General features: G+C 38.4%; 1 protein-coding gene across 1 annotated transcript in view; it reads right to left on the bottom strand.

Annotated features, from left to right (window-relative positions):
• The window catches only part of EFCAB3 (EF-hand calcium binding domain 3), a 137,155-nt gene that overhangs the window by 110,676 nt on the left and 12,697 nt on the right, over positions 1-13,782 (bottom strand). Inside the window, exons 4-6 of the mRNA XM_065531815.1 lie at positions 10,920-10,973; positions 10,353-10,457; positions 4,211-4,264 (exon numbers count right to left, since the gene is read on the bottom strand). Coding sequence (XP_065387887.1) covers positions 4,211-4,264; positions 10,353-10,457; positions 10,920-10,973 — 213 coding nt within the window. The remainder of the gene's footprint in view (positions 1-4,210; positions 4,265-10,352; positions 10,458-10,919; positions 10,974-13,782) is intronic.

The following is a 13,782-nucleotide window of genomic DNA, read 5'->3' as shown; positions in this document are numbered from 1 at the left end:
GAGATTTATGGAATTTGGCTTTCTTTTTATTTCTACCCACTGGCTTCTTGGTCACTTCAGGAGCTTGTCCTATGACCCATAGTCTTCTCCTGCATCCAAAACTCCTAGCATCATTATAAGGAATTCCAGCCTTTATATGGATAACTTATTCAATGACTTGGCCTCCAAATCTCTTGACCTTCTTATCCTCAATGACTATCTCTTATTTTTATTGCCACCCACTGGCTTCTTGGTCACTTTAGGAGCTTGTCCCATGACCCATAGTCTTCTTCTTCCTCCAAAACTCCTGGCATCATTATAAGGAATTCCAGCCTTCATTCAGATAACTCATTCAATGACTGGCCTCCAAATTTCTTGACTTTCTTATCCTCAATGACTATCTCTTAAATTCTACGTCAGTTAACTGTCAAGGACACATTCTGGACTTTGTCATCACCTAGAAATGCTTTACCTCTAAAACCTTAAATTCTAACGGGCTGACTTCTGGCCAATACCTTGTAATTCTTCTATTTATTTTACTTCCTTTCTCATACCATACCTGTTATATCTTTATAGAGAATTTCATTCCCCTTCTCTCACTTTTCTGTAAGTTCACAACCTCACTTCTTTCTGCATCCACACTAGAACACTTAATCATTTTCTTGGACTACACGGTTAAGTCTCTATGCTTTCATTCTTCTGGTACATGAGTCTTAGCATCTCCCAATTTGGTCCAACTGAAGAATATCATATAATCATATGAAAGGTTGCTATTATGTTTTAATGATATTTAACTATGGTTACCTCTTAGCACTTCTCAGCAATGCCTTCATGTATTCCTTATTAACTTTAGTTCATATTTTCTATCAAAGTTATACAAAATCAAATTAGTACAGCTTTTATGGAAAACGGTATGGAGATTTCTCAGGTAACTAAAACATGGAGCTGCCATTTGATCCAGCAGTTCCACTACTGGGTATATACCCAACGGGAAAGAAATCATTATATTAAAAAGATATCTGCACTCTTACGCTTATTGCAGCACTATAGCAGAGATGTGGAATCAATCTAACTGTCCATCAATGGAGGACTGGATAGAGAGGATGAAGTATGTATATACCAAGGAATACTACTCAGACACCAAAACAATGATATGATGTCTTTTGCAGCAACATGGATGGAACTGCAGGCCATTATCCTCAGCAAAATAACTCTGAAACAGAGGGTTAAGTACCACACGATCTCACTTGTAACTGGGAGCTAAACAATTTGTACACATGGACATACAGAGTGGAATAATGGACATTAAAGACTACAAAAGGTGGGAGGGTGCAGGGGTGAGTGTTGAAAAATTACCTATTGGGTACAATATTTACTGTTTGAGTGATGGGTACACTAAAAGTCCAGACTTCACAACGATGCAATATATACATGTAAGAAATCTGCCCCTGTATCCCCTACATACAAAAAACTAAAAACAAAAACAAGAAAAAAAGTTATGTAAAATCATCAATACTCTTCTTGAAATTCCCTACCCCACCATTGTGTCCTTCCTGCTAGTAGATGATCCTGTTTTCTACTTTACAAAGAAAATTGAAGCGTTTAGGTAAACTCCTTTGAATTTTACTCCCACATCTACCTAGATTCTCTATATCTTTGTCCTTCCTGACTTAAGTCTCCTTGTCTTGGAAAAACAGGTGGCTTCAGATTTTTTTTTTTTTTTGAGACAGAGTTTTGCTCTTGTTGCCCAGGCTGGAGTGCAATGGCGCGATCTCGGCTCACTGCAACCTCTGCCTCATGGGTTCAAGCGATTCTCCCGCCTCAGCCTCCCTAGTAGCTAGGATTACAGGCGCCCACCACTACGCCCAACTAATTTTTTTCTTTGTATTATTAGTAGAGATGGGGTTTCACTATGTTGGCCAGGCTGGTCTCAAACTCCTGACCTCAGGAGATCTACCCGCCTCAGCCTCCCAAAGTTCTGGGATTACAGGCGTGAACCACTGCGCCTGGCCCAGATTCTTACTCATATATTCAAGTGCCTATGGTTCAATTCTCTTTAGATGTCTCAAAATTCAATATGACCCAAAATGGTAACTCTACTTCTAAATCTTTTACTGAATTTCTTTATTTTGGTGACTGTTTTTATCACTCACCCAACTACCGAACTCAGAAACAAAGCAGTCATCCTTTACTGTTTCCTTTCTTCAAAACTCCATAACTGATCAGGAATCAAATCCTGTAATACTATATCTGTAATATCTCTTATATGTGTCCCTTCCTCTCAAGTCTCATTGATAATGATTACCTCTGTCTTTTATTGTCTTTTGCCTGGACAGTGACAATTTGTTTCCTAACTGTTCTCCCTGACTCCTCTCCTGTACACACACCTTCATCCATTCATCCATTCTCTATATTGCTGCCGAAGCAATCTTTCTTTCTTTTCTTCCTTTTCTTTTCTTTTTTTTGGAGACAGGGTGTTGCTTTGTCATCCAGGCTGGATTACATGGTACAGTTGTAGCTCACTGCAGCCTCAACCTCCTGGGCTCAAGTCATCCTCCCACCTCAGTCCCCCAAGTAACTAAGACTACAGGTATGTGCCACCACACCTGTTTTTTTTTTATTTTTATTATTTTGTAGAGATGGAGTTTCATCATGTTGCCCAAGCTGGTCTCAAATTCTTGAGCTCAGTCAATCCACCTGCCTCGACCTCCCAAAGTGGTGGATTACAGGCATGATCCATTGCACCCGGCAAATCTTTCTAATTTGCACATCTCATCACATAGTCTCTAGCTTAAAATCCTGGAATGACTCCATACTCCACAGAATAACATTCACACTCCTTTATTTGGTAGTCAAGAACCTCTATGATTTGTTCCCTGTGTAAGTTCCTGTTGTTGCTGTAACAATTTACCAAACACTTGGTGGTTTAAAACAATACAATTTTTTTTCTCTTAATGGTTCTGGAGAGTGAAAGTCTGAAATCAGTTTTATTGGGCTAAAGTCAAGGTGTCAGCAGGGCTGGTTTCTTCAGGAAGATCTGGCAGAGAATCTGTTCCCTTGCCTTCCACTTCTAGAGGCCACTTATATTCTTCAGCTCATATCCCTTCTTCCATCCTCAAAGCTCTCATTGTAGCATCTTGCTTCCATTGTCACACTGCCTTCTACTTTTTCTGTCATCAAGTCTCCCTCTTAAGGACAGTTGTAATTACATTTAAGGTATACTTAGATAAGGATAATCTCCTCATCTCAGGGTTCCTAATCATATCTCCAAAGTCACTTTTCCCATATAAGTTAACATTCACAGATTCTGAGGATTAGGACTTGGATATTTTTGGGAGCCTACCACATCTCCTTCCTTGCTCTTTAAGTTTATTTCTTGCCAAATTCCTGATAGCATTTTATGATCCAGTTTATGCCAAATTATTTCTAGTTCCTTAAAGTTCCATACTGTTTCGTTTCTCATCTTGGTGCCTTTTAGGCATTTTTTTTTTTTTTTTTTTTTTTTTACCAGTCTTGTATGGTTGCTGTTCATGGTACTACATAACAATTACAGTAGTAACATCAAAGATCATTGATCACAGATTACCATAATAGATATAACAAAAATGTTTGCAAGACATGACACATGAGACATGAAATGAGGACATGCAATTGGAAAAATGACATTGATAGGCTTGCTTAATGCAGGGTTGTTGCAAACCTTCAATTTGTAAAAATCACAGTATCTGTAAAATGCAATAAAGCAGAGCATAATAACCTGAGGTGTATCTGTAACTGAATTTCTTATTATAGGTGTATTTAGACTTTTTTTCTTGGCTGGGCACAGTAGCCCACACCTGCAATCCCATCACTTTGGGAGGCCGAGGTGGGTGGATCACCCGAGGTCAGGAGTTCCAGACCAGCCTGGCCAACATGGTGAAAGCCCATCTCTATTGAAAATACAAAAATTATGCTTTTTTCCCTCTATCAGAAACACTGTCTCCCTGACAAACACTGTTTCATTTTTTTAAGGATCAGCTCATATGTTGCCCACTCTACAAAACTATTTCTCAACTTCTTCTCAGGTGCAAGTGACCATCTTTCCCCTTCTTTACCTTTTATAGGTTCTTTGCAATCTATAAAATTTTATTGCATTTACTTGTATGTATTTTTCCTGCCTCAACTACATAAGCTCCTGGAAGGTTGGGATATGATACACACTTAATAATGAGTTAATAAAAATCTAACCTACCTGTAAAAAGATATCCTTCATCCATCACCACATTCACATTAACTCTTCCCTCATCTGTAAGACAAGACAGAATCGTATGCATAAAGACTATAATAGAATAGAAGAAATATGTAACAGTCATACATTGGCCAGGTGTACCTGTAATTCCAGCACTATGAGAGGCCAAGGTGGATGAATCATTTGAGGTCAGGAGTTCGAGACCAGCCTGGCCAACATGGTGACACCCTATCTCTGCTAAAAATACAAAAATTTTTATATTTGTATAAAATATAAAGGAGGCTGAGCAGGAGAATCGCTTGAACCCAGGAGGTGGAGGCTACAGTGAGCCAAGATCATGCCATTGCACTCCAGCCAGGGGAGCAGAGTGAGACTCTGTCTCAAAAAAAAAAAAAAAAAAAAAAAAAAAAAAAGTCATACATCGAAGGAAAACACAAAATTCAGCAAATTTATATGATTTATTCTAGAATTTCGTCCTTTTGTTTTGATACTTATTTATTCATTTTGTGTCAGGGTCTCACTCTGTCTCCCAGGCTGGAGTGCAGTGGTGTGATCTTGGCTCACTGCAACCTCCGCCTCCTGGGTTCAAGTGATTCTCTTGCCTCAGCCTCACAAGTAACTGGGATTACAGGCACATGCCATCATGCCCAGCTAGTTTTATATTTTTGGTAGAGATGGGGTTTCACCATGTTGGCCAGGCTGGTCTCCAACTCCTGACCTCAAGTGATCCACCTGCCTTGGCCTCCCAAAGTGCTGGGATTACAGGTATGAGCCACCGCGCCCAGCCTAGAATTTTATCCTTTTAAAACTCCAAATGGAAAATGTGGAAAGAAAAAGTTCTGATTATAAAAAGGATGCTTACTTCACACTTCTAATATCACTTTTATTTTATTAAGATAGTTAACCTCATGTAGTAGAATGCTGGGCTGACACACTGAAGAAGTATCTGGAATAACTCTAATTTATTCATTATAATACTGTCAAGCAACTTAAAAAGGGAAACTGCTCCAGTAGGGAAGATTTGCCTTAGAGCATTAACAGTCCATATATCTGCAAAAAATCCTTCCCATCAACCAAAAACAATGCATTTCCTTCTTTCTTTATCTCTCTCTCTCTCTCTTTCTCTCTCTTTTTGAGATGGAGTCTTGCTCTGTTACCCAGGCTAGAGTGCAGTGACGGGATATTAGCTCACTGCAACCTCCACCTCCTGGGTTCAAGAGATTCTCCTGCCTCAGCCTCCCGAGTAGCTGGGATTACAGGCACCTGCCACTGTGCCTGGCTAATTTTTGTGTTTTTAGTAGAGATGGGGTTTCACCATGTTAGCCAGGCTGGTCTCGATCTACTGACCTCGTGATACAGCTGCCTCAGTCTCCCAAAAGTGCTGGGATTACAGGCATGAGCCACCGTGCGCGGCCACCAATGCCTCCCTTTCTCTTTTCCCTTCCTTTTCCCTTCCCTTCCCTTCCCTTCCCCTCTCCTTTCCCTCCCCCTCCCCTCCCCTTCCCCTTCCCCTTCTCCTTCCCCTTCACCTTCCCCTTTCCTTTTCTTTCCTTCTTTTTACTGATGACTCTGTTGCGGAGGCTGGAGTGCGCCTAGGCGCCATTTCGACTCACTGCAAGCTCCGCCTCCCGGGTTCACGCCATTCTCCTGCCTCAGCCTCGGGAGTGCCTGGGACTACAGGCGCCCGCCATCACACCCGGCTAATTTTTCGTATTTTTAGTAGACACGGGGTTTCACTGTGTTAGCCAGGATGGTCTTGACCTAGTGACCTCCTGATCCGCCCGCCTCGGTCTCCCAAAGTGCTGGGATTACAGGCGTGAGCCGGCCACACCGATGCCTACTTCTATACTCAATCCACACTTAGTTTAGGCTTTCTATCCTTCTTCTACTACTCACTTCAATATCAATAAAATAAATTTTAGATCAATGTAACTGAACTTTAACAATATCTTTTAAATTTTGTTTTTAAACTTTATTTTGTATTTTTCTTTTTAAAACTTGTATAAATTTAAGGGGTACAATATTGTTATATGGATATATTGCCTTTTAAAGTGGGTCTTTAAAGACCCTTATAGGCCAGGCATGATGGCTCATGCCTATAATCCCAGCACTTTCAGAGGTTGAGGCGGGTGGATCACCTGAGGTCAGGAGTTTGAGACCAGCCTGGTCAACATGGTGAAACCCTGTCTTTACTAAAAATACTAAAATTAGCTGGGTGAGGTGGCAGGCGCTGGTAGTCCTAGCTACTTGGGAGGCCGAGGCAGGAGAATCGCTTGAACCTGGGAGGCAGAGGTTGCGGTGAGCCAATATCATGCCATTGCACTCCAGCCTGGGCAACACAAGCAAAACTCCGTCTAAAAAAAAAGGGGTCTTATAGATGGTCAGTGCCTTGGAGAAAGACGTCTTATCCATTCTCATGTATTTTATTTTATTTATTTATTTTTGAGACAGAATCTGGCTCTGTTGCCCAGGCTGGAGGTCAGTGGCATAATCTCAGCTCACCACAACCTCTGCCTCTTGAGGTTCAAGTGATTCTCCTGCTTCAGCTTCCTGAGTAGCTGGGACTGCAGGCACACACCACCATGCCTGGTTAATTTTTCATCCTAATGTGTTTTAATTATTCCCACAGAAGACTTATGAATAGCCTGAATGCTATTTATAAGAATATTTCTAATGCTATTTCCTAAGAGCTCATTGACTTGAAAAGTAGTACTCAAGGAGATGGTTGACATTTCTACAACCAAAATCATCACGGCATTCCAGCAAAGTTTCACGATACCTGGATAATGAATAAGAAAAAGTATCTACATCATTTTATAAGTAGATAAAAATACTGGGAAATAATGTATTTCCAATAATAAAAAAAAATCCAATGGAAAATTCACTTTCTTCTGACCAGAGCAGGGCATAAATAGGTGGCATTGTGTTGAGATGAATGTATATTGATTTTTATTATTGCTACTAATAAAGCTAATTTTAAATGTTTACTATGTGCTAAGGCCTATATTAAGAATTTACAACAATTATGAAAGGTAGATATTATTTTCTTTTTGACAGAAGGGAACTAAGATTCAGAGCAGTTAATTTGACCAATCTTGCACAGCCAAGAGTTGTCGGAGCTGAGATTCAAATCCCTGTCTGGCTAATTCCAATTCCAACTTCATTCCACAATGCCATATAATCAGTGGAACCAGTGGGATGAATCCCAGGTTTTTGCTATTTTTCCCTAGAGGGTTATTATTTTGGAAAATGTTCTTTTTGGATACTTGTAGGTCTCATTATTATGAGGCCATGCTAATGTACGGTAGATGTGATTGATGTTAAGGGGAATTATTACTATTCCCCGTCTTAAACTTGTCATTTTTGGTAGGTCATAATTCACTGTAGATAAATTCTTCTTTTCTGTCTTTCTCTTACTACTATTTTCCTCCTTATTTTATTTGTTTACTTGCAGACTTTCCCTCTCAGACATTTTCTCCACTTATTTATTTTTTGGCTTTTCCTCTTGGTCTACTAATAATCTCATCAGTGCTCTGACACATTGCTAAAGTTTTGATAAATTTGTGGACTGCTAACTTCCTCATTAAAGATAAATAAGATGAATTACTAGAGTATTCCTTTCCAACCATCTCTTAATTCATATTTCTAAGTCAATGTCTTACAAGTATCTCAAACTCTACCTGTCCAAAACTGAAACTACTCTCCTGACATTTTAACTTGAATCTCTTCCGGAATCGGCTTATGACTGATGACTTCCTCATTAGGATATCCCTTCCTAAAATTCTTCAACTTTTTCATACCTCACATGTAATCAGTCACCATGCTCTATTCACTTTAAATTTTTATTAGTTTTAATAAATACATTTAAATTCTAAAATCTTTCGCAAATCACTCTGTTATTCATCACTAAATTCACTTCCCTTGCCTAGGCTCTCACTGTCTCTTGTTGGATCATGGAAGTATCTCTCAAGTTCCAGTCTTTACTTCCAATAATGCTGTCTACATTGCCATCAGCACTGATTTTGCAAGAGAGAAATACTCTAGATATACCACTACTTACAGTATGAAGGCTAAAATTGAAGGGAGAAATAGACAATTCAAGTATAATATTTGGAAACTTCAGTACCCCACTCTAAATAATGGATAGAACAACCAAACAGGAAAATAAGTAGGTTAAAGAAGACTTGAAGAATATTATCAATCATGGAACATTCACCAGGCTAGACCATATGCTAGGCCATAAAACAAGTCTCATTCAGTTTAAAAGAACTGAAATCAAGAAAGTATGTTTTCTGACCACAAAGGAATTAATTCTAAGTCAACAGCAGAAGGAGATTTGGGAACTCCATAAACATTTAGAAATTAAACAACACATTTCTAAATAACCCATGGATCAAGAAGAAATTACCTGGGAAATTAGAAAGTATTTTAAACTGAATGAAAATGAAAACACAAATATGAAAAATTTCAAAATGCAGCTAAAGCAGTGCTTAGAGGAAAATTTATACCTGCAATCACCTGTATTAGAAATGAAGAAAGGAGGTCAGGAGTTCGAGACCAGCCTGACCAACACGGTGAAACCCCTTCTCTACTAAAAATACAAAAATTAGCCAGGCATGGTGGTGCATGCCTGTAGTCCCAACTACTCAGGAGGCTGAGGCATGAGAATCGCTTGTACCCGGGAGGCGGAGGTTGCAATGAGCCGAGTTTGTGCCATTGCACTCCACCCTGGGAAACAAGAGCAAAACTCTGTCAAAAAAAAAAAAAAAAAAAAAAAAAAGAAGGAGGAGAAGGAGAAGAAGAAGAAAGAAAAAGAAAGAAAGAAAGAAGGATTTTAAATTAAGAATCTAAATTTTCACCATAAGAAGAGCAAACTAAACCTAAGGTAAGCTGAGAGAAGAAAATAATGAGGACTAGAGCTGAAATCAATAAAATGGAAAACAGAAAATTGATAGGAAAAATTGATGTTGGTTTTTTGAAAAGATCAACAAAATTGGCAAATCTTTAGCTAGTTTGACTAAATAAAAAAAATACAGATTGGCCGGGTGCGGTGGCTCAAGTCTGTAATCCCAGCACTTTGGGAGGCCGAGATGGGCGGATCTTGAGGTCAGGAGATTGAGACCATCCTGGCTAACACGGTGAAACCCCATCTCTACTAAAAAATACAAAAAAACTAGCCGGGCGAGGTGGCGGGCGCCTGTAGTCCCGGCTACTCGGGAGGCTGAGGCAGGAGAATGGCGTAAACCCGCGAGGCGGAGCTTGCAGTGAGCCGAGATCCACTCCAGCCTGGGCGACAGAGCGAGACTCCATCTCAAAAAAAAAAAAAAAAAAGATACAGATCAAAATCATGAGAGAGGACAGCATTACTGACTTCATAGAAATTAAAAAGGAATATAAAGAAATACTATGAACAACTTCATGCCAACAAATCAGACAACTTAGATGAAATGGATGAATTTCTAGAAAGACACACATTACTGAAAGGCTCAAAAGGATGATGAAAGCTAAACTACATAGCTTTCCAGTCTTGGCAATCTGCCTTTCCAGCCTTTTTTTTTCCTGCCATGTTGTAACATGAAGTCACATTCTACCCCCAAGGAAATTCTTGCTGCAATCCTAACAATTCTGTGGCTTCGCATGCATTTACGCTTTTGTATGCATTATTTTCCTATCTGGAATGCCTTCATCTGGGAGAATTTCCACACATCTTCTGACAAGCCTTTCTCTGATTCCCTTCCTGGAAAACTTAGTTCTTTCCTCCTTTAAGATCTCACTGAACATATTTTTATATATTCACAACCACATTGCATTATGATATATTGTTTGCATATAAGATGTATTACTAGACTATGAACTCCTAGAGGTCAGAGATTCTGTCATCTTCATTTTTGTATTCCTAATAGTGTACATATATTAGATGCTCAATAAAGTCTACTGCATGAATTAATTCTTGAGGACTGGACTCTTACCTTTTTACGTATCTATTTATTTATGCATTTATTTATTTATTTTGGAGACAGGGTCTCACTCTGTTGCTCAGGCTGGAGGGCAGTTCTTTTTATTTTTTAATGCTTCTGCACAACTCTAAATATACTATCAGAAGTTCTCATATATGATCCAAAGTTTTGCTTAAACAGCAGCTCACCATCAATGGGCAGGTTGTTTTTCAGATCTTGGTATTCCTCTTCCTCAAGCTCAAAGCCCATATGTTCCATGAAAGGTTCTAGTTTATCAACACTAAGCTTCACTCCTTAGAAAAAAGAGAACAGGAATGAGAAATGCAAACAATAATGATAAAGTGAAAAATACTAGGCATGTCCATGAGTTAATAGAGGGTAAACAATCAAAGAAACAATAAAGTTGTTTATATGAAAATAATTGCCATGTGAATCCCAAAAATGGGAATGCTCTCCCATTTTTGTCTAGAGGATCTGACTATAGGTTTCATGGGACATTTATAAGGAAAAAACTGAAGAACTAGGCAAGTCTGATGAAATGTGGCAAGAAGCTGCCTCCTTATAATTCTATTTGTAAAATAGATTTTAAATGCAGTGATAGAATAAAAAATCACTTCCCCAAAGGCACTATGTTCAAAGTAGTAAATTATGAGACAAAAACAATAAACAGGTTAATTGCCAAACTTGTCATCACCCCAAATATATGTGGTTTTAAAAAAGTAAACACAATCAGTTTTACCTGATTTCTCACTTACCTTTGAGAGACCTTATACCATCCAGCAACTTACGCTTATACAACTTTCCAGCAGCTGTAAGATATTAAAGCACAGTATAGCAACTGGTGGGGAGGCTTGATAAAATATTTAAAAAACCAGCAATTTCAGAAGAACAACTCATAATTTTACTCAAATCTTTTTGTGTTTGTGTTTATACCCGAAATAAGAATTAGACCAACAGGAGAGAGCTCTTAAGATAATAAATCTACCTACTTTTTCTTTTTTGACACCAAAACAATTAGTGGTACCTTGCTATGCCTTTCTTATGTCTCTCTTTTTTTCTTCTGATTTCTCCTTTTCTACTCCTCTGCTTAAGATCATGCATATTGGTGTTCCCAAGTATAATGTTAGATATAGTTAGATTTAGCTCAAGCGATTCTTGAGCAAAAAACCTGATGATTATGACAAGATTTCTTTGAATGTTAGCATTGAGCATTTCTATATATTTTTCACATGACATCAAATGGATGCTTTGCTTTGTATTTTCATTGACAAGCCCATAACAATAAATTCTTCTTCAAGGTAATCAGTGAGATGTTGTCTGCTGCCATGACAGGTTTCATATTTACAGAAATTCATCTAATCCCACATAGGTGGTGAAGTAGCATGGATTTCTGGCTTCCTCTCCACAAATCAACCCTGGAGCAACTGAAGTTTGAGCAGAAATTTGGATTGTAGGAACCAAGTGAAAAGCCGTAACAAAATTCTTGGGAAATGAAAAGCTGTGTGTGTGTGTGTGTGTGTGTGTGTGTGTGTGTGTGTACAGCCTCGGGTAGAGGGCTAGCAGTGGCAGTTAAAGCACCAATTAGGGAAACTTTTCTTTTTAAAAGATTTTTGCCTTTTCCTTTATGTACCATGAATCTAAGATTATCATTGCCTACTCCTTCATTACAGAAAGCAGCAATAAAAGTCTAGACCAATGGTCCGGTGTCTGGAAGGTAACATCAGGGCACCACATAAACCCTTCAGGAGTGAAGGACTAATGTAAACAAGAGAAGACTGGTAAGCTGCCCTCTGGTATTTTATCCTGTAACTTTTATGGTTGGTCGATTGCCTTCTTTCAGTTCTACATTTCTCTGTGGTTAAAGGTGAAATTGACTGTCACCGTTTGCTGATAATATGATCATTTATCTTGAAAACCCTAAAGACTCTTCTAGAAAGCTCCTAGAACTGATAAAAGAATTCAGCAAAGTTTCTGGATACAAGATTAATGTACACAAATCAGTAGCGCTTCTATACACCAACAGCAACCAAGCGGAGAATCAAATCAAGAGCTCAATCCCTTTCACAACAGCTGTAAAATAAATAAATAAATAAATAAAATACTTAGGAATATACCTAACCAAGGAGGTGAAAGATCTCTACAAGAAAAGTTACAAAACACTGCTGAAAGAAATCACAGATGACACAAACAAATGGAAACACATCCCATGCTCACGGATCGGTAGAATCAATATTGTGAAAATGACCATACTGCCAAAAGCAATATACAAATTCAGTGCAGTTCCCATCAAAATACCACCATCATTCATCACAGAATTAGAAAAAAAATCCTAAAATTCATATGGAACCAAAAAAGAGCCCATATAGCCAAAGCAAGACTAAGCAAAAATAACAAATCTGGAGCCATCCACACTACCTGATTTCAAACTATACTATAAGTCCATAGTCACCAAAACAGCATGGTACTGGTATAAAAATAGGCATGTAGACCCATGGAACACAAAAACATAAAGTGGGGAGGAGGAGAAAACACCCTTTCCTTTTTTTTTTTTTTAAGATTCTATCCAGTTTATTCTCTCTCAATTTTAGAAAAACAGCTTTCACACTTTCCCTCAAATACTGAGCTATATAAAATCATTGTTCAATTTAACTTTAAATAAATTCTAACAATGACAACTTAAGGTACTGTGTTTGATGTAGTAAACCAAACAGAGTATTAAAATATAAAATTCTTGACAATTGAGTAGGAATGACACAATTTTTGTTTTTTCATTTAACATTTCAACCTAACCATGGAGATGTGGAGGATTTATGTCCTTTCGCTTTTAATTTTGTGTATGTTATGCAATTGCTTTAATCAACAGAAAACTACAGAAGTGACTCTGTACCTGTTTCTGTGCCTAGGCCTTATGAAACTGACAGCTTCCACTACCTGTCTCTTAGAACAACTGCTCTTGAAAACCAGCCACCATGCTATGAGGAAGATGAAGCAATCCTGTGGAGAAGCCCACATAGAGAAGAACTGGAGGTCCCAGACTGAAGTCCTGCTGAGTTCCCAGACAACAGTCAGTACCAATTTGCCTTTTAAGAGAGTGAGCTATCATGTAAATAACTTCTCTGGATCCAGAAAAACCTAGTTCTTGACCTACAAAATCATGAGCAAAATAAAATTGCTCTTTTAAGACAACACACAGAGTGGGAGAAAATCTTCACAATCTACGCATCTGATAAAGGGCTAATATTCAGAATCTACAACAAACTCAAATCAGTAAGAAGAAAAACAGTCACATCAAAAAGTGGGCTAAGGACATGAATAGACAATTCTCAAAAGAAGATATACAAATGGCCAACAAACATACGAAAAAAGCTCAACATCACTAATGATCAGGGAAATGCAAATCAAAACCACAATACGATACCACTTTACTCCTGCAAGAATGGCTATAAGAAAAAAATCCAAAAACAGTAGATGTTGGCGTGGATGCGGTAAACAGGGAACACTTCTCCACTGCTGGTGGGAATGTAAACTATTACAACTACTATGGAAAATGGTGTGGAGATTCCTTAAAGAACTAAAAGTAGAACTACTATTTGATCTAGCAGTCCCACTACTGGGTAT

Source organism: Macaca fascicularis, chromosome 16 (assembly GCF_037993035.2).
Source record: "Macaca fascicularis isolate 582-1 chromosome 16, T2T-MFA8v1.1".
Taxonomy (NCBI): domain Eukaryota; kingdom Metazoa; phylum Chordata; class Mammalia; order Primates; family Cercopithecidae; genus Macaca; species Macaca fascicularis.
Note: the sequence above shows the minus strand (reverse complement) of the source record. Positions and strands in the feature narration are given on the sequence as shown.